Source organism: Bos indicus, chromosome 12 (assembly GCF_029378745.1).
Source record: "Bos indicus isolate NIAB-ARS_2022 breed Sahiwal x Tharparkar chromosome 12, NIAB-ARS_B.indTharparkar_mat_pri_1.0, whole genome shotgun sequence".
Classification (NCBI taxonomy): Eukaryota; Metazoa; Chordata; class Mammalia; order Artiodactyla; family Bovidae; genus Bos; species Bos indicus.
Genome location: NC_091771.1, coordinates 54,298,212 through 54,324,160, shown reverse-complemented (window position 1 = coordinate 54,324,160; position 25,949 = coordinate 54,298,212). Strand labels below are relative to the sequence as shown.

At 40.3% G+C, this 25,949-nt stretch overlaps 1 protein-coding gene and 1 long non-coding RNA gene across 19 annotated transcripts in view; one reads left to right on the top strand and one right to left on the bottom strand.

The window, feature by feature from the left end:
- The window catches only part of LOC139186221 (uncharacterized), a 52,893-nt gene extending 31,497 nt beyond the window's left edge, over nt 1–21,396 (bottom strand). The window contains exons 1-2 of the long non-coding RNA XR_011569777.1: nt 21,258–21,396; nt 20,955–21,114 (exon numbers count right to left, since the gene is read on the bottom strand). This is a non-coding gene — a long non-coding RNA (uncharacterized lncRNA). The remainder of the gene's footprint in view (nt 1–20,954; nt 21,115–21,257) is intronic.
- Nucleotides 21,397–21,589: 193 nt separating this feature from the next.
- RBM26 (RNA binding motif protein 26) overlaps nt 21,590–25,949 on the top strand; it is an 84,477-nt gene continuing 80,117 nt past the window's right edge. For all 18 annotated transcript variants that reach the window (XM_019971618.2, XM_019971617.2, XM_019971611.2 and 15 more), the window contains exon 1: nt 21,590–21,850. In XM_019971618.2, coding sequence (XP_019827177.1) covers nt 21,780–21,850 — 71 coding nt within the window. In that variant the 5' untranslated portion in view covers nt 21,590–21,779. The remainder of the gene's footprint in view (nt 21,851–25,949) is intronic.

The window sequence follows — 25,949 nt, the reverse complement described above, 5'->3', positions numbered from 1 at the left end:
CACCCCACTCCAGTGTTCTTGCCTGGAGAATCCCAGGGACGGGGGAGCCTGGTGGGCTGCCGTCTATGGGGTCGCACAGAGTCGGACACGACTGAAGCAACTTAGCAGCAGCAGCAGCAGCATACTGGCTTAAGTTGGTTGAGAGAGCTCCAGCAAAATCATTTGGTACATGTGGCAGAGACAGCTGGTTGCTTACTCAATTTCCATTTTCTTCTTTATCCTTAGTAACATAATCTCAGTTTTATCCAAGGTGCCAATTGTCTTAGCGTACTTTTTAAAAAGTACTTCCCAACCTCCTTTATAGGTAGGAATGACCATGTAACAAAGTATTGGTCAAAGAGATGATAGACATAAGTCATAAGCTAGGATTTATCAGAAGAGTCTTACTAACAGAAAGCTTGGAGGAGTTCTGCTCCTTGCCTGTCCACTTTTTCCTCCCTGAAATAGATATATGATGGTTGTGATTCCAGTGGCCATCTTATGACCTTGAGGATGTAAACCATGAATTAAGAAAGGACTCCTGCTGCCATTGTAGAACTTCATTACCAGTATGGATAGCCCACTTTTGAGTTTCTTATATGTAAAAGAATAAACTCTAAGGTATTTAAGCCATTGCAGTCAGGTTTTTATTGCCAGGAGCTGACAAAATTCCTCCTTGACATAATGCAACTCTACATTTGAACATCAGTGGTACTTCAGGAGATGCCTGAATTTATTTTCTGTCAAGTGAAGAGAAATGGGACAGGAATATTTTTGCTTAAAGTTACAAGTACTTTTCTTTTCCCCTCATTTATTTTTGGTAACAAGCAATTAATAATACTGGCTGCTGCTTCCTCAACCTCTTTTCTGATCCTTCCTATACAATGAAGGACATTTTAGATGGGTCAAATGTGGTTGTTCAGAGTCACAAAGCTCACCAATATGAGATTGCAGATGTTCTCATTGATTTTGGCCTTCTCATGATTATTGTCCCATTTTAGGACATCATCATTCTGTTACTCGGGGCTTCCTGCATCCAATCTTTTGTTCACTAAACCCAATTTTCTGCATGGGCATCAAAGTAATCATTCAAATATACATCATGATTTTAAAAACAGCTCAGAAAACAACTACCTTAATGAGCTGGAGAGTGACCAAAATCAGGCAGAATCTGGAGGGAAGTAAGAACTTGAAGGAAGTGGTAACAGATGAGTTTTATCCTGAATGTAGTCTCCAGTGAGGGAGTTAAAACTTGGATGGAAACCCACGGTTATACTGGCTTAAAGAAGCAAGAAACAAATTAATGAATTCGCGGTGATTACTGCAGCTGGAAGGAAAGAGAAAAAAAATCTTATACAGCAGACTTCCAGAAAGGGAAAATTCCAAATTCTCTGCTCAAATCTTTAGTTTGAAACCTAAGCTTAATTTGCACATGACAGATTAAAAGGGTCCAGATAAGGCTGAAAAGAGTCAGACACGACTGAGCAACGAGTACACACATAAGGCCAAAAGATTTGAACAGAAATTTAGCTGCTGCCCTCTATAGGGAAGATAGATTTTGAAGAATGAGTACAGCTATGTTAACTACCTTTTTTAAAAAAAGTACTTATTTACTTTATAACTTGAAGTTTGTATCTTTCTTTTGTATGCCAAACAAATGCTGTAAGCCCAAAGACAAAGTGGAGACACATGTTACAAAGGTTAATTTCCCTACTACAGAGAGACAGCCTATAAATTAATAAGAAACGAGCTGACAACTCAAAAGAAAATAAAGCAAAGAGTTATAAAGAGTAAGTTCATGGAAGCGAAATACAAAAAGCTCTAACAGTGATACTCAACTCATAATAAGAGAAGCATATAATATACCTACAACTAGATACATTTTTCATCTATTAGATTGGCAAAATTAAAAAGGTTGATAACACTCAGTTGGCAAAACTGAAACAAAATGACTACATTGCACTTGAGGGAATATGAGTTGGTATAAACTTCATGATGGCAATATCCAGTATTACAAATTCATATGTCCTTTTACCTAGCAATTCGACTTTGTGGACTTTATCCAATCCTTCAGGCATAATTTTCACATATATAACATGGCACATGTATACAAGGTAATTATTGAAGAATTATTTGCGATAGAAAAAGACTGAAAACAACTAAAAAGTTTATCAGCTGGTCACAGGTAAATAAATTATGATACATTCTTAAAATGCACTTGCTATCCACTATACAAGTGGAAAAAAAAGTAGATTTATGGAAAGATTTCCAAGATATATTAGTAACAAAACTAATATTAATAAAAGTCAGGTACAGAATAGGGTGTATGACATGCTGCTTTTTGCATGAGAAAAAAATGGATTACAATGAAACATATGTATTGGTAAATCTGTATATTCATAAAGAAATTCTGGAAGTATACATAAAGAAACTAATAATGAATGTTTATCCATGAATGTGGAGGGGCTGAGAATTAAGTGGATGGAAACACGTTTATATTCTATTACATATGGAAGAATTACACTTAAAATGTGTCATGATTTATGTAACATGTGCTATATATGCAACTGGAAGGTTTTCATTTTAGTTCAGTCCACAATATCTTGGTAAAAAATTGTTTTTAAGTAAAGGCTATTGGAAAAATAAATGGAAAGAATTTTAATTGCCTGTGATTTCTAAGTGAAATAGGTGGTATTAATACAAAATACATTGTTCAATAATGTTTATTAACAAGAAATATGATATTCATTTTACTAATACATTTTTACTATTTGAAAAATAACTACATTATTTTTCAGAATCCAGCAGTTCTGAAAGAGAAAATAATTTTCTCTAGTTAAAAAAGACAAACAAAAACGTTTGAGCTCCCTCTGCTGGCGCTGTAGTAGCATATCAGAGTAAATTTTGGTTTTATTTAGAAACACACTTGCACATGGTTAATGCCTTTAATTCATTTGCCAGGGAGAAGGCAATGGCATCCCACTCCAGTACTCTTGCCTGGAAAATCCCATGGGTGGAGGAGCCTGGTGGGCTGCAGTCCATGGGGTCGCTACGAGTTGGACACGACTAAGCGACTTCAGTTTCACTTTTCACTTTCATGCATTGGAGAAGGAACTGGCAACCCACTCCAGTGTTCTTGCCTGGAAAATCCCCGGGACGGGGGAGCCTGGTGGGCTGCCATCTATGGGGTTGCACAGAGTCGGACATGACTAAATCGACGTAGCAGCAGCAACATCAGTGTTTAAGAGTAACTCTAAACTGTGTTTTCCATAATTTTACCATTGTGAAGTTCTGCTAAGATATCACTCATATTTTCAATATAAAATCTTAAAATTTTATTGAGTATGTGCCTTTAATATTTCGGAACATGGTGCCACGTAAGTTGGTTGCACAGGCACAAATTTTCTACATACACCACAGTATGTAAAGGACAATTTTAGTTTTTATTAAAAAATGTTTTTAACTTACTTTTTATTTATTTAAAATTTTATTTTGTATTGAGGTTTAGCTGATTAACAAACATGCTATGATAGTTTCAGGTGAACAGTAAAGGGACTCATCCATGCATCTACATGAATCCTTTCTTCCCCAAAATCCCCTCCCATCCAGGCTGCCACGTGACACTGAGCAGAGTTCCCTGTGCTATACAGTAGGACCTTGATGGTTACCCATTTTAAATATAACAGTGTGTACATGTCCATCCCAAACTACCTCTTTAGTTTTTAAATTTATTATAGCTTTACCATAAAACCTATGTGTTGGATTAGTATATTAATATTTTATGTATTTAAAATACCATATGCATATTTTGAAGTTAGAAGGAATATAAAATAAATGCATAGTTAAACAACGATTTGCATGACAGTTCTGAATAACTGTAAATATTTTGTTCTTTGTCATGATAGCATAATCTATGATTGTGATGTGCTGTGTAAAATTACTAGCTACTTCTCCTGTCTTTTTATGATTTCTATGTTCCCGATCACTGATTAGTGTCTCAGTGGTGACCATCTTATTCTTCAATTTATCTACTAAATTATTTTTTTCTGCTTTATTTAAATCTCTTTAAGGATACTTTTAAAAAGCAGTTCAGGTTTTCAACTTTCTCTTTTATCAGTTGTATTTACTTTGTTCTGCTGATATTCCTCTTTCAAATTACTCACACTTCTTACATAAGATGTTGTTTTTCTTGGTCGGTTCATGTGTTCAATTCTGATTGTTGAAACATTGGGAATTCCCCACATGGTGGAAGATAATGGTGTGCTGGAGTCAGCTGTTAGCAGCCTATGAAACCTGACTGCTAATTTTTCAAGAAGGTTGCAATATAGTTGTCAAACACAGATTTTATTAAAAACAAAATTGTCTAAACTTAAAATTACATTAATCCTATTAAAAAGGCAAAAAAGTACTCCCAAAAGTATTCAAAACTCATATACTCCTAATTATTCTAATTTATTATTATTTATGTGACTCAGATTATTTACATCTATTGTATCTGAATGGTGAAAATATTGTATGATGGTGTGTTACTGCAAACTTCTTTCCAGCTCTGCATTTAGTGATACCATGTCAGTAACTTGAAATTGGCTATGGTGGGAGCATTTGGAAATGGCAAGTGCTCAGAGACTGGGCCTGATGTATTGTTTGGTGGATTGTCTAGATGTAAGAAAGTGATGCAGAAAATGTTAGATATAAGTACTTGGCAAAAATCAACAAAAACATTTTGTGAGAACCAATTTGTTGTGTGGAATTTATAATAAAATAAAGAGTATTGTATACTTTATTATTTGCAAACTCTGTGCTACACATCTTTTGTATCAGTATAACTTATGTTTATACATACATATCTATGCATTTTGTTTTCTAGAAAGGGAGATGTTAGGCATTAATCAACTCATCACCAAAGTCTCTATCTGCAAAGGTAGTAAAGGCAGGCAAGCAGCCAATTCTCTACTGAGGCCCCTGGAGAAATCACTGATGTAGTATTCACCCAGCCTTAAGGGTAGTGCCATGGCTTCAAAATACATCCACAGATTCTTTCATACATCTTATTTCTACAGTGAAATCGCTCAGTTGTGTGCAACTCTTTGTGACCCCATAGACTATACAGTCCATGGAATTCTCCAGGCCAGAATACTGGAGTGGGTAGCTGTTCCCCTCTCCAGGGGATCTTCCCAATCCAGGGATCGAACCCAGGTCTCCCTCATTGCAGGCGGATTCTTTACCAGCTGAGCCACCAGGGTGGGTGAATCCTAATTCCTTCTCTCTTGAATGTGGGCTGTATTTGACTCTAATGAGTAAAATATGGTGGAAGTGAAGGTATTAGACTTCCAAGGCTAATTCATAAAAGATGTAGTGTCCTCCTACTTGCTCTCTTGGCTTCCTTGCTTTGGGGGATGTCAGCTGCAATGTCATGAGGTCACAAACATCCACATGAAGAGCACCACGTGGCATGGAACTGAGGACTCCTGCGAACAGCTATTTTGGAAGAAGATTCTCTAGCCCCAGGCAAGGCTTCAAAGATTGTGGCCTCAGCAGTCATCTTTCCTGAAACTTCATGAGAGACCCTTATCAGAACCTCTCAGCTAAGCAGCTCTCATAGATCATCATTGCTTCTTTGACTCCCAGTAAGTCTTCCCCAAAGATAATTTCCACTGGTCTTGTTTGGGCTATTTAGGTTCTTGTGTGTTTTATTTGTGATTTGAATTTGCCTGTTGGATATACAATTCCCAAATTAAGTTAATATCCATCTTCTGGAAAATCACTTGCAAACAAGGTCATTATTAAAGAAAAAGAATCAGAATTTGATTCCTGTTGAAGTGCTATGTGTGATGATGTGCCCTGTTCTCTAGTTTACATTGGTAGTAAATCCCTCTTCCTTGGGGAAGAGAGAGGCATAGACTCAAGCTCAATCATTTAGCTTCTCTATCCTGATCATTTGCTTCTTGAACAGATACCGAAAGTAGGTGCTTGCTGTTGTGTCTTTGGGATGCACGAGCATTCTATAGAATATGTCCATGAAGGAACATATATTGGCAGCTCTGATTCCTAGAGATGTGCTGGTTCCTAAGAGGTTTGCCTAAGAGGTTTGCTGTTCAGCATTTGATGGCATAAGTTAGCTTAATTTCATTCAAACATGAATCTCCTTTTACAAGTAAATTCCTAGAGATGTGCTGGTTCCTAAGAGGTTTGCTGTTCAGCATTTGATGGCAGAAGTTAGCTTAATTTCATTCAAACATGAATCTCCTTTTACAAGTAAATCAACTATGAATATCGGTTGAATGAATGATAGAATGAAAGCTAGATCTGTGTCATAAGAAAAATATGTGTTTTAGAAACTACAAGCCTCAGTTGTGTGTTGGCTGGGCTTTGTATCAGTTAGTGTTCACTCTATAACTAACCACCTCAAATTAGTGGCTTAAGCCATTTATTATTTCTCATCATGGGCTGACTGGGCAGAAGCTGAGTGGTTTAGTTTGATCTTTTTCACACATCTGGTGGTTGGCAGGCTGGATCTAGTTGGGACTTCTTCACATGGTGGCCTCAGGGTTCTCAGGGTTCAAAAGGATGTGCAACACTTTTCAAGTTGTTGACTTGTATCACATTTATCTCGGCATATTTACTTTAGTCTCATTTAGTCAAAGCAATGGAGAAGGCAATGGCACCCCACTCCAGTACTCTTGCCTGGCAAATCCCATGGACGGAGGAGCCTGGTAGGCTGCAGTCCATGGGGTCGCTAAGAGCAACACAACTCAAGACATGCTCAGACACGACTGAGCGACTTCACTTTCACTTTTCACTTTCACGCTTTGGAGAAGGGGATGGCAACCCACTCCAGTGTTCTTGCTTGGAGAATCCCAGGGATGGGGGAGCCTAGTGAGCTGCCGTCTCTGGGGTCGCACAGAGTCAGAAATGACTGAAGCGACTTAGCAGCAGCAGCAGCAGCAGTCAAAGCAAATCACACAGCTAAGTCCAAAATCACTGTGGAAGGAAACTGTGAAGTGCATGAATGTGGAAAGTGTGAACAAACTGTGAACTGCCATACCCCCAAATTCACAAAGATCATCACTTGTCCAGAGTCAGAGAAGATTTTTCTGTGCCTACAGCTCCTAATGAGGCTACCAGTCATTAGTTAAGTAAGAAAATCACTAGGTTGGTAACAGAAGGGTCAACATAAACACGTCCGCTAATTGTCTAATGAACCCATGTCCCAGAAAACCTGAGGGGAGCTCCATTGCCCAAGGGGGATCATAATTTTATGCCTTAGTTTTTTGGATTATTTCTTGCTATCCAAGCAGTAACTCTTTGCAAACCCATGGAATTCCCAGGCTCCTCTGTCCATGAAATTCTCCAGGCAAGAAAACTGGAGTGGGTTGCCATTCCCTTCTCTGGGGGACCTTCCTGATCCCAGAGTTGAACCTAGGACTTCTGCATTGCAGGCAGATTCTTTAGGAAACTAATAAATCCCAGTGATGTATGCAGAGAGGGGTGGGTCTGATACAGAATGGATGTAGATGAAGTTCTTAGTCCCCCATCTTGGTCTCACCACTGCTTTTCCCTCTCCTGATGCTAGCTCTCCAAGGCATTTACCTGCCTACTGTGTTTGGAACATTCACACTCACAAGCTAAAAGGACACAGATTCTTGAGGCTATATGGCAGAACAGGCTCTAGAATCAGACATACTAGGTTGAAATCTTGACTCTACCACTTGCCCAAATTCCTTGAGTCCTCTGAGCCTCAGTTCTCTCATCTATACAGCTGGGACATGAAAAATACCTACTTTATGGGTTGATGTAAAGAGCAAATGCATGTCAGCTCCCAGAACTCCATAAATAAAAGCTACTCTTCAGGAGTCTGGACGGATTGAAAGTGGTGACATAAGAATATCTCTAAGCAGCACTTTTCCCCTAAATGTCTCTCTGCTTAACCCACTTCTGGACATTCTCTTGGAGTTGTCTCTAGCATGAGTACCCTTGATGATAACAAATCTCTTTCCTTTGGGGAGGCATTATGATCAGAACCGTTATTCAGAGCCAACACTGGCATTAAGAAGCACATCCTTTCAGTCAAGTGTGAGAGGCGACTGTGAAGTCCCTGTCTGGTCCCAATACACAAGTCTCTACCAGGTGCCACCATTCCCCATCCTATGCATTCAGAGTTCTTCAAATACTGTTCCCCAAGTGAGCAGAACCTTTCCTGCCCCTGGGGCTTTGTACAGGTCCCTCCTCCAAATAAAATGGCACAGCCTCATCTCTCTGACCCCTTTGGAAATATCCTACTTATTTGCCTCACTGGCCCACACTCAGCCCTTCTGTAAGACTTCTCCTCTGCCAACGAATGTACAATAGTACAGTGGTTAAGAACAAAGATGTAAGAGCCCAATGACAGGGCTCAAGAGAAGCAACGGACAAAGTGGTCATGTGCATGGACCATGAAGCCAGGCTGCTTGGGTCTGAATTCTGTTTCTACAATGTGGTCACGTGCTCTCTCATCCTAGATGAATTACTTTACATCCACAGGTCTTGGTTCCCTCGACAGTTAGATAAAGAGCAGTGGTTATTTCAAAAGTCTACTTTGGAGATGGGATAAAGTGCCTAGGACAGTGCCTACCAAATGTTTAATAAAGTCCTTGACATATCATTTCTAAGGTAGGTGACCTTCAGTGGGTTATTTAATCTTTTTGTATCTCAATTTCCTAACTTTAAAATAAGAATAAGAAAAACAGCACCAATTTCACAGGGTTGCTGAGGATTAATAATAATGTATGTAACTTGCCTTGTACATAATTATAAATGGAGCTCTGCATATGGTAGGATTTCAACAAAATGGTAGTTTAAAAAAGTTAGTCTTTTCTTCTGAACTCTGTAACAACTTACTCATATCTCTATTATGACATATATCAGATTATATTGTAATAACCTAAACTGGGAACTTCTTGAGTACAGGAATTTTATCACTGTTCTTCTGATTAAGGAAAAATCAGCTCAGCTGGCAACTAGGATGTGAGGGGGTAGGGACTGAAAGTTGAAACAGAAACCACAACTTGCAAAACTGTATCATGAGTCACAAAATAGAAAAAGTGTACAAAACCATGATAATCAAGACACACTTAAGTTCAGACTCTTCACAGCACTTCATTGTGTTCTAAATAAGGCAACAGACAAACTAACCCAGCAGTTGTTGTCGTTCAGTTGCCCGGTTGTGTCCGACTCTTTGCAACCCCATGGACTGCAGCATGCCAGGCCTCCCTGTCCCTCACCATCTCCCAAAGTTTGCCCAAGTTCATGTCCATTGCATCAGAGATGCCATCCAGCCATCTCATCTTCTGATGCCCTCTTCTCCTTCTGCCCTCAATCTTTCCCAGAATCAGGGACTTATCCAATGAATTGGCTGTTCACATTTGGTGACCAAAATACTGGAGGTTCAGCTTCAGCATCAGTCCTTCCAGTAAATATTTAGGGTTTATTTCCTTTACAATTGACTAGTTCGATCTCTTTGCTGTCCAAGGGACTCTCAGGAGTCCTCCAGCACCACAGTTCGAAGGCATCAATTTTTTCGTGTTCTGCCTTCTTTATGGTCCAGCTCTCACAATTGTATGTGACCACTGGGAAGACCATAGCCTTATACAGACCTTTGTAGGCAGAGTAATGTCTCTGCTTTTCAACACAATGTGTAGGTTTGTCATAGTTTTCCTGCCAAGAAGCAATTGTCTTCTGATTTCATGACTAAAGTTACCATCCGCAGTGACTTTAGAGCCCAAGCAGGGGAAATCTGTCACTACTTCCATGTTTTACCCTTCTATTTGCCATGAAGTAATGGGACTGGATGCCATGATCTTAGTTTTTTTAGTTTTAAGCCAGCTCTTTCACTCTCCTCCTTCACCCTCATCAAGAGGCTCTTTAGTTCCTCTTCACTTTCTTCCACTAGAGTGGTATCATCTGCATATCTGAGGTTGTTGATGTTTCTCCAGCCTATTTTACTTCCAGATTGTAACTCCTCCAGCATGGCATTTCTCATGATGTGCTCAGCAAATAGGTTAAACAAACAGGGTGACAGCAGACAGCCCTGTCATACTCCTTTCTCAACACTGAACCAATCAGTTGCTCCATACAGGGTTCTGATGGTTGCTCCTTGACCAGCATACAGGTTTCTCAGGAGAGAGATAAGATAGTCTGGTATTCCCATCTCTTTAAGAACTTTCCACAGTTATGATCCACACAGTCAAAGGCTTAACATAGTTGATGAAACAGAGGTAGATGTTTTTCTGGAATTTCCTTGTTTCTCTATGATCCAGCAAATGTTGGCAATTTGATCCCTGGTTCCTCTGCCTTTTCTAAACCCAGCTTGATGTCTGGAAATTCTTGGTTCACGTAATGCTGAAGGCTACCATGCAAGATTTTAAGCATGACCTTACCAACATAGGAGATGAGAGCAATTGTCTTGGGAATTGGGATGAGGATTGACCTTTTCCAGTCTTGCAGCCACTGCTGGGTCTTCCAGATTTGCTGACATATTGAGTGCAACAATTTGATAGCATCATCCTTTAGGGTTTTGAATAACATTACTGGTATTCCATCGCATCCACTTTGACAGCAGTGCTTCGTAAGGCCCACTTGATTTCACACTCCAGAATGTCTGGCTCCGGGTGACTGTCCACACCATCACAGTTACCAGGTTCATTAAGATCTTTTTTGTATAGTTCTTCCATGTATTCTTTCCATCTCTTCTTGATCTCTTCTGAAATCTACTAGGTCTCTATCATTTCTGTCCTTTATTGTGCCTGTCTTTGGGTTAAATGTTCCCTTGATATCCCCAATTTTCCTAAAGAGATCTCTAGTCTTTCCCTTTCTGTTGCCTTCCTCGATTTTTATGCGCTCTTCATTGAAGACTTTCTTGTCTCTCCTTGCTATTCTTTGGAACTCTGTGTTTAGCTGGATGTGCCTTTCCCTTTCTCCCTTGCTTTTCGCTTCTTTTCTTTCTTCAGCTATTTGTAAAGCCTCCTCAGATAACCACTCTGCCTTCTTGCTTTTCTTCTTCTGTGGGATGCTTTTGTTCGCTGCCTTCTGTATAATATCATGGATCTCCATCTATAGTTCTTCAGGTACACTGTTTACTAGATCTAATCCCTTGAATCCATTTGTCGCCTCCACTGCATATCCACTGGGGATTTGATTTAAGTCATACCTGGCTGGCCTAGTTAGTGGTTTCCCCCACTTTCCTTAGATTAAGCCTGAAGTTTGCTATCAGAAGCTGATGATCTGAGCAGTAACTCCACACAGTCATGTCTTCTGAAGATTAGACCACTGATTGTTCCAACAACTTCCTAGTTTACAAATTCTGACCAATCTCTGCCAAGGCCATCCAGTGACTAACTCCAGTCCTGCAAACTCTACAGGTATCTTCCCTAACTTCCACCTTTTAAAATATACACCTCCTTGCTGCACCAAGCTAATAAACCTTTGTTTGGGGAAAAAAAAAAAAAAAGTACTACCTATTATATGTTGGATACTAAGAATAAAACTTTGAATGGAAAAAGCTTTTGCCTTTAAGTAACCTAAACTTTTAATGTGGTAGATAGACAAATATTAATATTCCAGGGTGATAAAAATTATAATCAGATAAGCACTGTGAACACTTTGCTCAGTTGGAGGAGTCTTCCTGGAGGAAGTGATTTTTAGGATAAATCCTGAAGGTTGCTTAGGAGTTAGGTAAAGCATAGGGTTGGGCAGGTTGGGCAGGTAAAACATAGGGTTCTAAACAGCAGGGACTCCTTGTACAAGAAACAGAATAAAGGACAGCATGCTTAGAATAGAATAAAGGAGAACTAGGAATAGATGAAGGATTTTATAGGTCCAATGCATCAAAAATACTGCAATGTTTTTCCATTGAAAATACAGGACTTTCCTAGTGGTCCAGGGGTCAAGAGTTCCCCTGCCAATGCGCGGAGCCCCGGTTCAGTCCCTGGTCTGGGAAGATTCCTCACTCCACAGGGCAACTCAGCCCGTGCACCACAACTACTGAGCCAGTAGTTGTGCTGCTGAAGCCCAAGTGCCTAGAGCCCAGGCTCTGTAACAAGAGAAGCCCCCACAGTGAGAAGCCCATGCACCGCGGCTAGAGAGTAGCTCCACTTGCCGCATCTAGAGAAAGCCTGCGCGCAGCCATGAAGCCCCAGGACAGCCAAAAATAAATAAATAAACAATAAAATTTAAAAAGACTAATGCTAACTATAAAATACATGTAGGAATGTAGGAAAGTCCTGATTTTTCTCATCATGCATAGTTTAATACTTTAAAAGAAATTTTGAATTCTCCAAAATATATTAATATGTTCATGTTCCTGTTTTGGTATTCAGCACATACCACTTTGTCTATTGCATAATGCACTACTGTTTCTTTGAGAACTACGGATACTTTAGTGTGGCAGCACTGTAGAGTGTAAAGTACACTGTAGAGTGTACACTGTAGAGTGTAAAGAAGTGAGAGATAAAGCTGGAGAGTCAGGCAGGCACCAGTTAATGAAAGGTCTAGCAAAGATGTGGTTAAAGACGTAGTCTTTGTTGTCTACTGACCTGGGTTCAATCTCTGCCATGCCTTGGCCCTCAAAGCCTGAATTACCTCAGCTGTACAATGGAGATGCTAAACTGTGATGATTAACATAATAAAGTACATAGCACAGGGTTTAATATCATAAAACACACTTAATTTCGGTTAGACATCATTGTTAATAAATTTGTTCTTCATCCTGAGAAATGGGAAGTCAGTAAAGGGCTGTAAGCAGTGATATGATTAGAATGGGCTTTTATGGATTTCTTTGGCTGCAGTGTATAGTCTAGGTTGCATGACAGTGAGTAGATTCTAACTGTTCTTAAGAGGAAGATTCAGTATATATTACTGATTGCATGAAGGTTGATGATACATATGCTATATGTTGCATATATACATGTATTACATATTCATACACACGCACAATGTCTCCTACACAAACTGCCACAGATGATGACAAGTGTAGAAAATCTGTTTCCAGCAGAATCAAATATGTAACACTTACTAAAATCATCTGTCAGTGAATTGATGCGATGTCAGTCTGTCAAAATAACTTAAATGGGTAAGGAGAAAGGATGGAGTATCAATGAAATGACTGACCAGGAGTTGATTATCATGGAAACTGATGATGGGAAAGATTATACTTTTTTCTGCTTTTGTACACATCAAAATTTTTCCATAACAAAAAGCATTAAAAAAGACATTAAGGCAGGCAAAAAGATCCCTGGAGGGCCTAGTAGACTGGCTAGAATACATGTACCATGAAGGTAGAGACCTTGCCTGTCTTAGTTACATCTGTATCTCCAGGGCCTAGGGCAATTCATAGTCACATAGTAGGCTCTCAGTATGCATTCATTGAAGAAATGAACACTGGTGAACAAAAACCATAGCTTGAGTGAGTCTGACAGCTTACACTGAGAGCCAAGATCCCCAGGGTTCCTTTCATCTTTTGTGCTACATAGGATATCCCATTAGCTATTGTAAGGAAAAAGACCTCGAGAAAACCACCCCAAGAGAAAGCAAAGCAGATTCACAAACTTCACTTTGGTGTTCCATGAGAAGTAGGTATTTACATGCTTATATCCATATGGTCCTTAGAAATCTTCTGCAGGACTCTGTCATATCATTTTATTCCATTGTTTTTTTTTTTTTTTAAACCAACATTCATTGTGGAGGTATCTTTGTCCTTCAAGCTAAGAATCAGAAGAAAACTCTATGTACCCCGTCTTCCCCTTGTCTCTCTTACACTATGGCTAATAGAAGAGAGGGGAGGAATAAAGTCTTTTGAAGAAGGTTCACCTCTACATTTTGTTCTCATTTCCTTAGAAGTCTTAGGATAAAACTGTCTATTACAAAAGTAACCATGCAGAACCTTATTTAGGGCTTTTGAAATTCAAGCCCACTCTTATTGGGGGCTGGAATCTGAGCAGAGGGAAACGACTAATAACACTGAAACAACAGTCCTCAGGTACAATCAAATGCCCACAAGAGGCACCCTCCGAAGTTTGCAAGCTGCCCTGTCCAGGACCAAAGTCACTAGTGATGTGTGGCTATTGAGCACGTGTGATGCAGTTTGTCTGAACTGAGATGTGATGTAGATGGAAAAATATACATTGAATTTCAAAGACTTAATAACAACAACAAAGTAAAATATATCAACCCTTTTTATATTAATTGCACAATGAAATGATAATACTATGGATATGTGGACAAAATATATTATTAAAATTAATTTCACCTTTTTTTTAACTTTTGAAAATGAGGCCACTACAAAATTATGTATGTGGCTTGCATATTTTTATTGGAAAGTATTGTTGTTTTTTTTTTCAGCCTAAGGATTTTGTTTCTCCTTGTGCTGCTGTGCTGTGCTTAGTCGGTCAGTTGTGTCTGACTCTTTTTGACCCCATGGACTGTAGCCCATCAGGTTCCTCTATCTGTTGGGATTCTCCAGGCAAGAATACTGGAGTGGGTGGCCATGCTTTCCTCCAGGGGATCTTCCCAACTCAGGGATCAAACCTGGGTCTCCCATATTGCACATGGATTCTTTACCATCTGAACCACCAGAGAAGCCCAAGAATACTGGAGGGGTAACCTATTCCTCCTCCAGGGGATCTTCCCAACCCAGGAATCGAACAGGGGTCCCCTGCATTGTAGATGGATTCTTTACCAGTTGTGCTACCAGGGAACCCCTTTTTCTCTCCTTACACGGAATAAAATAAAAAATTTCAGTGCATTCATAGCACGACTCCTGGTCCTCTTATTCTGTACTGTTTTGGGTCCCTTTCACAAAAGTACTGCTCTATGCAGTCATTATAAGCAATTATAGGTATAAATGGAGTCCACTGAAGAACTGGAGATTGTCTCACAAACTGTTTTACTAGAAGTGCTCTGAACTTATTAAGGGAAATGATAGAATGTCCTCTAATCCCAGTTCACACCGTTAGCAATTGCTGAAGCGTTTTCTTTTAAATTACCTAAGGATATACCTCACCACAGCAAGCATTATTTTTCTTTCCAAGTTATTAGTGTCTAATCTCAAGATGAGAAAACTGTATTCCCTTTATTAACATGCTCTTAATCACTTAGACGGAAATAAAAATCCTGCTAATATTATGTTAAAAGTGATTTGCCTCCCTTCTGCTTTTACTGAAAAAGTCCCAAATTTAATTAGGCTTTCTCTTTTAAAAGAAGTATGCATGTGTGTGTTTGTTCGTGTGTTTAATTCATCCTGTCATATGGAAAAAATTTCAATGACTGTACATCAGATTTTATATAAAATCTAGTTCAAAAATCTTAACATGGCCCTTGTTTACCTAACTTAACCTATACACCATGTTTCCCCCTAACTTGATACCCTCCCACTTCTCTGTCTTCCTTTCAGATCCAGCTCATCCTTGTTTCAGGACCATCCCACAAGCTATCATGTCTGCCTTGAATGTTCCTGTCTCTATTTTGTTTCACATGGCTAGCTTCTACTCATTATTCCCTTTCTTAACCATTTAAACACTACGTCCTAAGAGAAGCTATTCTTGAGTCTTTCCAGTCTATACTGTTATAATGATTCATATGTTCTCTTTCAGAATACCTAAATAGTTTGTATTAAAGTTTAAAATTTAATTATAAACATTAACATTTTTTTCCTATATGACTTTCCATTAAATGTCTCCCTTTTGAAGTCTGGCTATAAGCTTCATGAGCAGATACCATACCTGTTTGTTCATCACTGTCTTGTCAGTAAAGAGTAGTAGTATATCTGAAACTGAGCAGACCTTCAGTAAACATTTGTCGAGTGACAAGTTGGAAAGACTCAATAGAGCACAAGAGTGGAAATGGGAGATAAGGAAGCAACTGATGAAACAGAGTACTAAAGAGGCCATAGAGGCTAAAGTGCGTGTGCAGTAAAAAATAAAATGATAGGGGCTAAATCAATGATGACCATGGTAAGAAAAATGCTTGTTAGAATGTAAACGATTTGTCCTGGGAGAGATCATATTAAATTAAGGTGGCTAGGGATGGTTTCAAAGAAGTTATTGGCCCAGAAGGGATGGTTGGATTAACTATAATTTTTAAAAAAATTATAAAAGTAGAATGAATTGGATGATTTGTGTCATAGGTTAGGTTCTCTGGAAAGTAGATGTTGAGACAGAGGTAGAAGTACAAAAGGTTTATTGGAGAATAGCGTTTGTGAAAGAGAAAGGGAGGCAGTTGTATTGGGCAGGGGAGTCATCAGACTGCCATGCAGGACTGACAAAGCCCCTGGCATCCTAATGTTGAATATGTCCTTATCCTACACCTTACTGTCTTTAGCTGAGGATGGGCATGGGAGAGAGAGGTAGTCCTGAGAATAGTGTAATTTCAGCTTGAAAGCTGAGGTGAATCCAGAAGAAATTAACTGAAGAATGTCAGCTAACTACATGCCTTGCAGTTGGGTGTGAGTCCTTTCTCAAAGGCAGATCTGAGCAACGTACCTCTGTGACTGCCTCACACAGAATGCCAACCCAAATTACTCAATAAATTCAATGAAGGATTTTTTTTCTTTTTTGCTAAGCTCAATAATCTTGCTCTAAGAAGTATTTGGAAGACCAAGAGTTCACGTTTAGCTAAGTCTAAGTCAAATTTGAAAGAGAAGTGCAAAGGGGAAGGATTTTCCCTGTTACGCAGTAAGACAGTCTATAAAGACAACATGGAACTGGCATGCTGCTGCTGCTGCTAAGTTGCTTCAGTCGTGTCCGACTCTGTGCGACCCCATAGACGGCAGCCCACCAGGCTCCCCCGTTCCTGGGATTCTCTAGGCAAGAACACTGGAGTGGGTTGCTGTTTCCTTCTCCAGGAACTGGCACAGTCATGGACAGAGACCAACTGAAGAAGAGGTCAGAACCAGAGTTATACATAAATGGAAATATGCGTATATGATAAAGGTGGCATCAAAAATCGATGGGGAAGGGAGAGACTGTTGAGTAGAATCACAGACAAAAACTGGCTTGCTGTGTGAAGAAAAAATAGGCTAGATCCCCACAGTACGTCAAATAAAGAAATGTATTCCAGACAGAATAAACATCTAAAAGTGATTCTCTGTAAAAAGTAATGAATATAAAAGAAATAGAAGAAAAAAATACAGAAAATCTTTGTGATGGTGAAACACAGGCTAAGTTTTTAAGCAAAACTCCTGAAGCACCACTGATAATAAGACTGTCTCCATCAGCTGGGAGAGAACTAGATGAACCTAAGGAGGAGTTAAGTATACTCCAGAGACTATTCCTAGGATCAGGGCAGTTAAGTAAATTATAAGGAGATGCAGGTCTACCAGGAGATATATCATTATGACCTACCTATCAAAAATATTTCCCCTGCTCTACTTCCTTCCTATATCCTTCAACAGTATTGAGTTCCAGACACTATGCTAAGTGCAGAAAGAACAGAGAGGAATAAACTTGAGTCCTAGTCCTAGATTATGAGTCCTCTTAAAGAACTCATATTCTAATTAGGCAGACAGAAGAAAAACTGTCTATTTTTTAAACTGTTTTAACTCCTATTCTACAGGACTTTCCTGTAGCTCAAATGGTAAAGAAACTGCCTGCAATGCAGGAGACCAGGGTTTGATCTCTGGGTTGGGAAGATCCTCTGGAGAGGGGAACGGCAATCCACTCCAGTAATCTTGCCCAGTGAATCCCATGGACAGAGAAACCTGGTGGGCTACAGTCCTTGGGGTCGCAAAAAGTCGGACACACCTGAGCGACTCACACACACACACACACACACACACACACACACACTACAGGTAAGAACCAAGAGGCAACATTTGCCTCAGCTACCTGGTATTTCAGCAGTGAGGAGTCATTCTAAGCAAAAGGAACAGCACTAACAAAGTCACAGGGCTTTGAAGGAACACGGTGTGCTGGAAAATGTGAAGTAGGTAACCTAATACTGGAAGTGTTGTTACTGAATAGAGAAAGTAGTCTATGGCGGTTGTTTTAGTCTTTTCTCAGTTGCACTGATTATTATATTAGCTAACTATGAATTAGCTAATTAGCTAATTAGAAGACAAAGCCAAAGATGAAGCACTGAACTGATGAGGGATAAACAGTGGTTAAGAAAGAGAATCATGCTAGGAAGCACTGATGACTCCTTGTGGAGCAGTAACAAGCACTATAAGTTACTGCAACAAGCACTGTAACTGTTTAGAGGAAGGTTTCATGGAAGTAGCAAGGCTGTAACTGATTAATTTAACAAATTGAGAACTGACTGTATATATCAAGGCCTGGAGATGGAATAGAAGATTGAAAACCTAGTCTACTAATGAACAGATAATCAGATAATTGCAAAAATAAAGCAATGACTGTTACAATAGACAGAAGTACAGGCTGATGTGATCAAGCCTAAGACGGATTCCTGCTTTAGAGCAGGGAGGTCAAGGGTGGTTTTCTAAAGGTGATGCTTGCTGTATGCCCTGAATTTTGATGGATGAGTAGGGTTCAAGTGCAAGGGAGGGAAACATTTTGCAATGGATCACTTTAGTGAGAGAACACAACTTTTTTCAAGGAACATGAAATAGTTGGATGGCTGGAGCAAAGACTGAAAAGCAGTGAAAGAAGTTTCTAAGGCATATAAGAAGGGTTTGACTATAAGAGGTCTTTTATAAATATTTATGAATTTTAGATTTTTATCCTGAAGACAATGTGGAAGTTGAGACAGATTTTAAGCAGGGAAGTGACATGATTAAATCCACATTTTACAAAGATTGCTATTAAAAGTAATGGCGATGAAGGCATTGAAGCTGGACTGATATGAGGGCAGCTAAGGGCAGAGAAATTAAAAGGCTGTTACTATTGTTTAGGAAAAATAAGAGAAGGATCAAAAATAATAGCAGCAGTGATAATCGAAAGAGAAGGGTGGGCAAGGTTTGGGTAGCCAGAGAAAGAAGTTAAGTGGAAGCATTCCCTGAACAGTGAATAATCAGTTTGCCAGGAGTATATAGCATTTAACAGAAGACTCAACAGTTGGTGATGAGATTGAAAACACTGGTGGAGTCAGCCTGTGGCAAGGCTACTAAACAGACTAAACAATTAGGATTTTACATTTTCCCTAGCAATATTAAATTTACAAATCATTTTTTATTGTGGCAAATATTAAAAAATTATCATTTTAACCATTTTTAAGTGAACAGTTCACAATTCAAGAGGAACTAAAGAGCCTCTTGATAAAAGTGAAAGAGGAGAAGCAGAAGCTGGCTTAAAACTCAACATTCAAAAAATGAAGACCATGGCATCTGGTCCTATCACTCCATGGCAAATAGATGGGGAAACAATGGAAACAAGCACAGACTTTATTTTCTTGGGCTCCAAAATCACTGCAGATGGTGACTGCAGCCATGAAATTAAAAGACACTTGCTCCTTGGAAGAAATGCTATGACCAACCTAGACAGCATATTAACAAGCAGAGACATTCCTTCGCCAGCAAAGGTCCGTCTAGTTAAAGCTATGGTTTTTCCAGCAGTCATGAATGGAGTGAGAGTTGGACCATAAAGAATACTCATCACTGAAAAATTGATGCTTTCTAATTGTGGTGATGGGGAAGACTCTTGAAAGTCCCTTGGACTGCAAGGATATCAAACCACTCAATCCTAAAGGAAATCAGTCCTGAATATTCATTGGAAGGACTGATGCTGAATCTGAAACTGAAATACTTTGGCCATCTGATGCGAAGAACTGACTCATTTGAAAAGACCCTGATGCTTGAAGGTGGGAGAAGGGGACGACAGAGGATGAGATGGTTGGATGGCATCAGACTCAATAGACATGAGTTTGAACAAGCTCCAGGAGTTGGTAATGGACAGGGAAGCCTGGCGTGCTGCAGTCCATGGGGTCCCAAAGAGTTGGACACGACTGAACGACAGAACTGAACTGAACTCACAATTCACACTGTTGTGTGACCATCAACACCACCTATCTTGAGAACCTTTTTGCCATTCCAAACTGAAATTCTTTACTCATTAAAAAATAATTTCACATTCTCCCCTGTCCCTCTTGCTCCTGGCAACTAACATTCTATTTTTCTGTCTCTAGGAGTTTGCCTACTCTAGGTACCTCATGTAAGTGGAAACACACAATAATTGCCACTTTGCATTCAGCTTGCTTCATCTGGCTAAATCACTTTCATCAACACTCTGGTTAATCAAAAGCTGGCTTCTAATTTGCAAAATACTTTTCATGCTGTATTTTACAAATGTCTTGATTTTCTTACTTGACCAAATCTTTTCCACTTATTGCTTAAGGAACACTTTAGAAAATTACAAACTCAGAGTTCTTAACAATTTAGTCTACCATTGTGTCTGCCATAAAAAGCTTTTTACTGATCTACTTTAAGTGTCTTTATATTGTGAATTATTTTTAATTCATTATAGTTTACAGGCAGTAAACAGTTTGTAAAGTTCCACCTAGTACCTTAATGGAAGTAAGTAACAGCGAATAGAACAATTGAGGCAGGAATCAAATTCATCTGACCACTCAGGAGAAATGAAGGTAATTTGTTTAGGATGCTGATAGAAAGGCTCTCTCTTTTGATGCTATGTCATTTCCCTATCTGGGGTTGAATCAGTTCTAAATGGACAGAATTGGTTGAATCAGTTCTAAATAGAATTAAAAACACAACAAATACTTCCCTTATTTCTAGCTAGGGGTTTTAAGTCTGAAAGTTTTGGATAATAACAAACTACTTGAGAACTAAGGGCTGGAGGAATCCGTAGGTCATTAGTATATCAATAGTGTTTTGCCATAAATCGAGTAATTTTGGACAAAACTAAGCCTCCGGAAGTCTCAGTGCGTTAGATGAGACCATCCCGTTCTTCCCAATCTTGTCCACAGCACAGCATATCCAGAATACAGTACTGCAGAACCCTGGTAAAAAAAGGAGGAGGCAGCACAGCGCAGCACACCTGTAACCCCCTGATCGCCTGTGTCCCAACACATCCGAGCGGATGCTCTCAAGAAAGCGCTCCAGTAGCAGTGTCGTTCCAGCCGACGGGCCACGCCGTCTGGTATACAGTTCGAGCTGCTGAAGTTCCTGCTGATTCTGAAGTCAACAGCCTTTCCCTCCTAGTAAAGAAATAAAGTCTTTACTCCTTAGCAAGACCAAAGCGTGGAAAAGCACAAGGCCCACAAGCCAGGCAAATAAGCAAGACTCGCCACACTTGCCCAGCGTGCACTCCGGGGGAAAAAAAAAAAAACAACCAACTTACGTCTCTTCCCAGCAGGCTCCGGGAGTCACCGCGAGATTTCATCAATTCTCGCGAGATTTATCGGCAGCCATCTTCTTGGGGGTGCTGGGAGCCGGGAAGACCCCCCGAATCGTTCCCATTCAGCTGCCCTTCGTTTTCGCTTTCTTCACTTTTTCCTCTTCTGCGTTGCCAGCAAGCACCTGGTTTCAGGGCTGAGGGCAAGCCCGTGTTTAGGCGCGTGTCGCGCTCTGGTCCAGGAAGATTGGCTGGGGTGGAGGAAAGGGGGAGGGCCCGGGCAAACCGTTGCTCCCTCAGCCGGGGCCGGGGTCCGGGGAGGGGGAGCCCTTGGCACCCCGTGGACTCGCGGCCTACGGCGGTCCCCGCGGAGCTGTTCGCCGATCCGGGCTCGCGGGAACCTGCCACCGGCGCCTCCCACCGCGGCCCACGCGGGCGGCGCGCGGAGTAGGGGGCGGGGGCAGCGGCGGCTGTAGCGGCCGCAACCGGGCGGGCGGAGGAGTGTGACGGGCCTCGGGGCCGCTGTGGATGGTTTCTAAAATGATCATTGAAAACTTCGAGGCACTCAAGTCCTGGCTCAGCAAGACTCTCGAGCCCATGTGAGTATTCGGGAGCTATTTTACTTGCAGGGATGGAAGGGGGAGATAGGTGGACTCCCAGTTGCCTTAAGTGCCTGCCGTGGAGGCCGAAGCGGTGAACTGAGGTCCCAGGCTCTGTGTTTTCGCCTCCTCCGCCACCTTCGTTCCCAGGTTCAGAATACGCCTGGGAGCCTGAGCTGATTTACCTCATCGCTGAGTTGGTTTTTAAACCGATGGCTCTCCTGTTGTTTTCCCGTTATTTGTAGACCGACCCCAGCCTAAACACACAACTCGTTATTTGTCGAGGGCCCCCAGGTCGGTTTCTTTTGGCGAACTCGTGCATGATCTGTTCAGTAGACTGTTTTACTTAGCTTTTTTTTAAATGAAGTGAACAGCTCTTTTTAGGGATGTAGAACAGTTCTCGCCCAGCCCACTCATGTTTTACCTAAATACCGTCTCTGAAAGAAAGGCCATGTCTACCATGTGCTGTCTGGCTCTTAACTGATTGAAAATGTAACAGGTGCTAAGGTGCCCAGTAAAATTTCCCTTTCTCATCTCTGCACGTTTGTTCGCTTGGAGGAAGAAAATGCAATCTAACCATATGGACTGTTTGGCAGTTTTAAGTAGAATCCTATAGGTGTACTCGTGTGTGTGTGTGTGTGTTGTGGGGGGGGTGGTGGTTCGAAGTGCTGAAATGTCTTAGATTGGAAAAATTGAATTTTAAGGGTTTACCTTTTAATACATAAAAAATATGGGCCAAGTGTTTTGATCAAAATTGATTTACAATAAACAATTTAAAGTGCAATGCAGAATATCCATTTATTTAATAGATTTATTAAACGCCTTCTATGTACTGTGGGAGGCATTGGGGCCAGAGTTTTTAAATTCCAAAATCGACAAGGCATAATAGAAAAGTAAATAAGCTAACTTCAGGTAGTAAAGAGTCGTGACAGTAATACAAGAGATCATGTAAAATAGTGTCAACAAGGCCTCTCAGAGGAGGTGACAGTGCAGCAACACCTGAGGAGGAGAAGGAACTGTGTGAAAGTCTGGGAAGACAATGTTCCTTCCAGAAGGAACGACCAGTGCAAAGGCCCTGTAGCGGAAATGATCATGGTTCGATGGGGAAGAGAAAGGCTGTTGTGGCTGCAGGGAATCTTGTAAAGGGGGAACAAAAGGAAAGTTGTGAAGTTGGAGAAGTAGGAAGGGGCCAAATAATGTAGAATCTTCTAGGCTATAGTCAAGAGCTAAGATTTTACTTAAAATCTAATGGGAAGACATTAGATGATTTAAAGCAGGCAGAGATTGACTTTGTTTTAAAACTCCGCCTACTTTGTAGAGATTATGGGATCAAGAATAGAAATAAGGCGACCATGCTGAAGGAAGTTGTAGGCCAAGCTGTAGATGTTCGAGTTAGAGTGAGAGTGGAGACAAATATGTTTAATAAATAGATCTGGTGGGACTTGTTGCTGGATTGGATGTGAGAGATAAGGGAAAGGAAGATCAAGGGTGACTGATGACTAAGAAGTTAGTCTAAGCAACTGAATGTGTGTTGGTTGAGGAGGCTTGGAGAGAAAACAGTTTGAGGGGAGAAGGGTGGTTAATTTTAACCAGTAAGTAGAAAGTGTTTGTTAAAATACATCTAAGTGAGATGTGAAATAGGTAGTTGGGTATGCGTCTAGAACTCAAGCCAAGAGTGGAAATACTTGCATTCATGCAGGTAGTATTTAAAGTCACGAGACTGGGAAGTTTCTGAGGAAGAACGTGTAAATAAGGAAAAGAAGAGAGTTCAGGTCTGAGGTTGGAAGAAAAGTGGGATGTATGTCACTAATGAAAGAGATGTATAACAAAAGAGGAAGGTTGTCACCTTGGTGGGATACTGCATAATGGATAAAATGAAGACAGAGGGGCCCTTATGTTGGCAAGGTAGAAGTCATTGGTGAACTTGTTGAAAAGTTTCACTGGAGCAGGATGGTGCAGATAGAAGCCCTGTTTCAATGGGTTGGAGAGAGTGGGCAGCAGTAGAGTATAGTTGTTGAGACCGTGGAGCCAGAATGGCTGCCTTTGAATTCTGTCTCTGCCACTCACCTGCTGTATGATATTGGGTAAGTAACTTAGCTCAGTGCCTCCGCTTCCTCGTGTGTGAGAGGGAGGAAATAATGAATATGTATTAAGAAAATCTTTGAACACTGTCTGGTTTGTAATTAGCACTCAGTAAATGTTAGGTGAACAGAAAACTTAGAATGTTTTGCGTTAAAATAGCATTCCCTTGTATAAGCCTGCAGTTCTCAAATTACTTAGTTTTATTACCATTTTTTCTTCTTATTGAAGAGAAGATTATTTATAGCTGATTAGTGTGTTTGCTTGTAATTTTTTTTCGTAGTTTTAATAAAGCACATTCAGATATCATGTAGCATACTCAGATGACTGTAGCCCTGCAGTCTTCACTGCTGGAATAAGGCACTACTTGTAGAACCTAGACAGTGGGAGGAGCTGGGATTGGTCCTTTTGTAAAGTACACTGCTGTGGTAAAATTGAACGCGTATCCAAGTTCCTGTCCCTTGAACTGCACTTCAGGGGAATTCTTTTAGATGACTTTTAAAGCTGATTCCAGTTATTTAAGACCTATGGTTTCTAACCTTGGTTTTGTGAAACTTTAAGATGTGTTTATTATCTAAAGAGACTTTTTCTTTTTTTTTTTGGCCAAATTTGAGGCATCTATTTGAGGCAGGACCATACGAAGATAGAACTTGAAATTTGTATAGAACTTTTAACTTATTTGTGCTAGTAAAGTATCTCATGGTTTTGGACCTGCCTTGTAGTTTAAATGTATTAATTCAGTAAGTATTTATTGAGCACTTAATGTCCTCTGTGCTAAGCAGTGTGTTAAGATATGGGTGAAACGGTAGGAAACATGACATGAAATGACCATCTTCGTATCGTTTACCAGGGAAGACAGATGTTAAACAAGTAACTATAAGACTGGTGAGCATGATGAATCCAGAGTGCTATGAAAATATATGTCTGGAACATCTGGAAAGACTTTTGTTGCCTGACAGTATTTCATCTCAACAAGGAAGGATGAGTAGTTTGTTGGGGCAAAAGGATGGGAATGGAGAGTTGTAACAGCAAGGTTTTTGATGGTAGATCGTATGATGACCCTATAATGAAGGAAGGAAAGGTGAAAAAAAGAGCCAGGGGAACCATAGCGGCAGATAGCTCCTGAGACAGGAGCCAGATTGCACGAGACTGTTGAGTCATGTTAAGGATTTGGGATGTCATTGAAGGATAGTGGGAAACCAGTGAAGGGTTTTTGGGGGAGGAGAGTTTTCAGATGGACATTTGGGGGGATGGGGTGGGGAGTCAACCTGGTTGCAGTTTCAACATGAAATAGAAGTTGGTAAATCTGTATTTTATTTGATTATAAGGTCTGTAGGTATATCAGGATTCCAAGTTTTCTTTTTCATAATTTATTGAAAATATATGTGTTAAAATTATCATCTTGAAATACTTGATGTTTTTGTTCTCCAAAACATTTGCTTAGTCATACATGCTTATAATAAAATAGATGTTGGTCTTTCCTGTATCATTGATTTCTTTTTCATAACATTAAGCTCTCTTTTGATGTTTTTTTGTTTTTTAAACAAAAGACTTTCTGCTGTATTTTAAAACTTTTTGTGAGTTTACATATCACTAAATGTGATTTAATAAAATCATGGATTATTTTCAGTTTAAGGGAAACCTCAAGATCTAATCAAACCCCTTGCTGCTGCTGCTGCTAAGTTGCTTCAGTTGTGTCCGACTCTGTGCAACCCCATAGACGGCAGCCCACCAGGCTCCCCCGTCCCTGGGACTCTACAGGCAAGAACACTGGAGTGGGTTGCCATTTCCTTCTCCAATGCATGAGAATGAAAAGTGAAAGTGAAGTCGCTCGGTTGTGTCCGACTCTTAGCGACCCCATGGACTGCGGCCCATCAGGCTCCTCCGTCCATGGGATTTTCCAGGCAAGAGTGCTGGAGTAGGGTGCCATTGCCTTCTCCAATCAAACCCCTTAGTTTTTCCAAAAATAAAATTGAGAGAGACTTAATGACATGCCCAAGTTTTGTTGAACTTAGTAGTG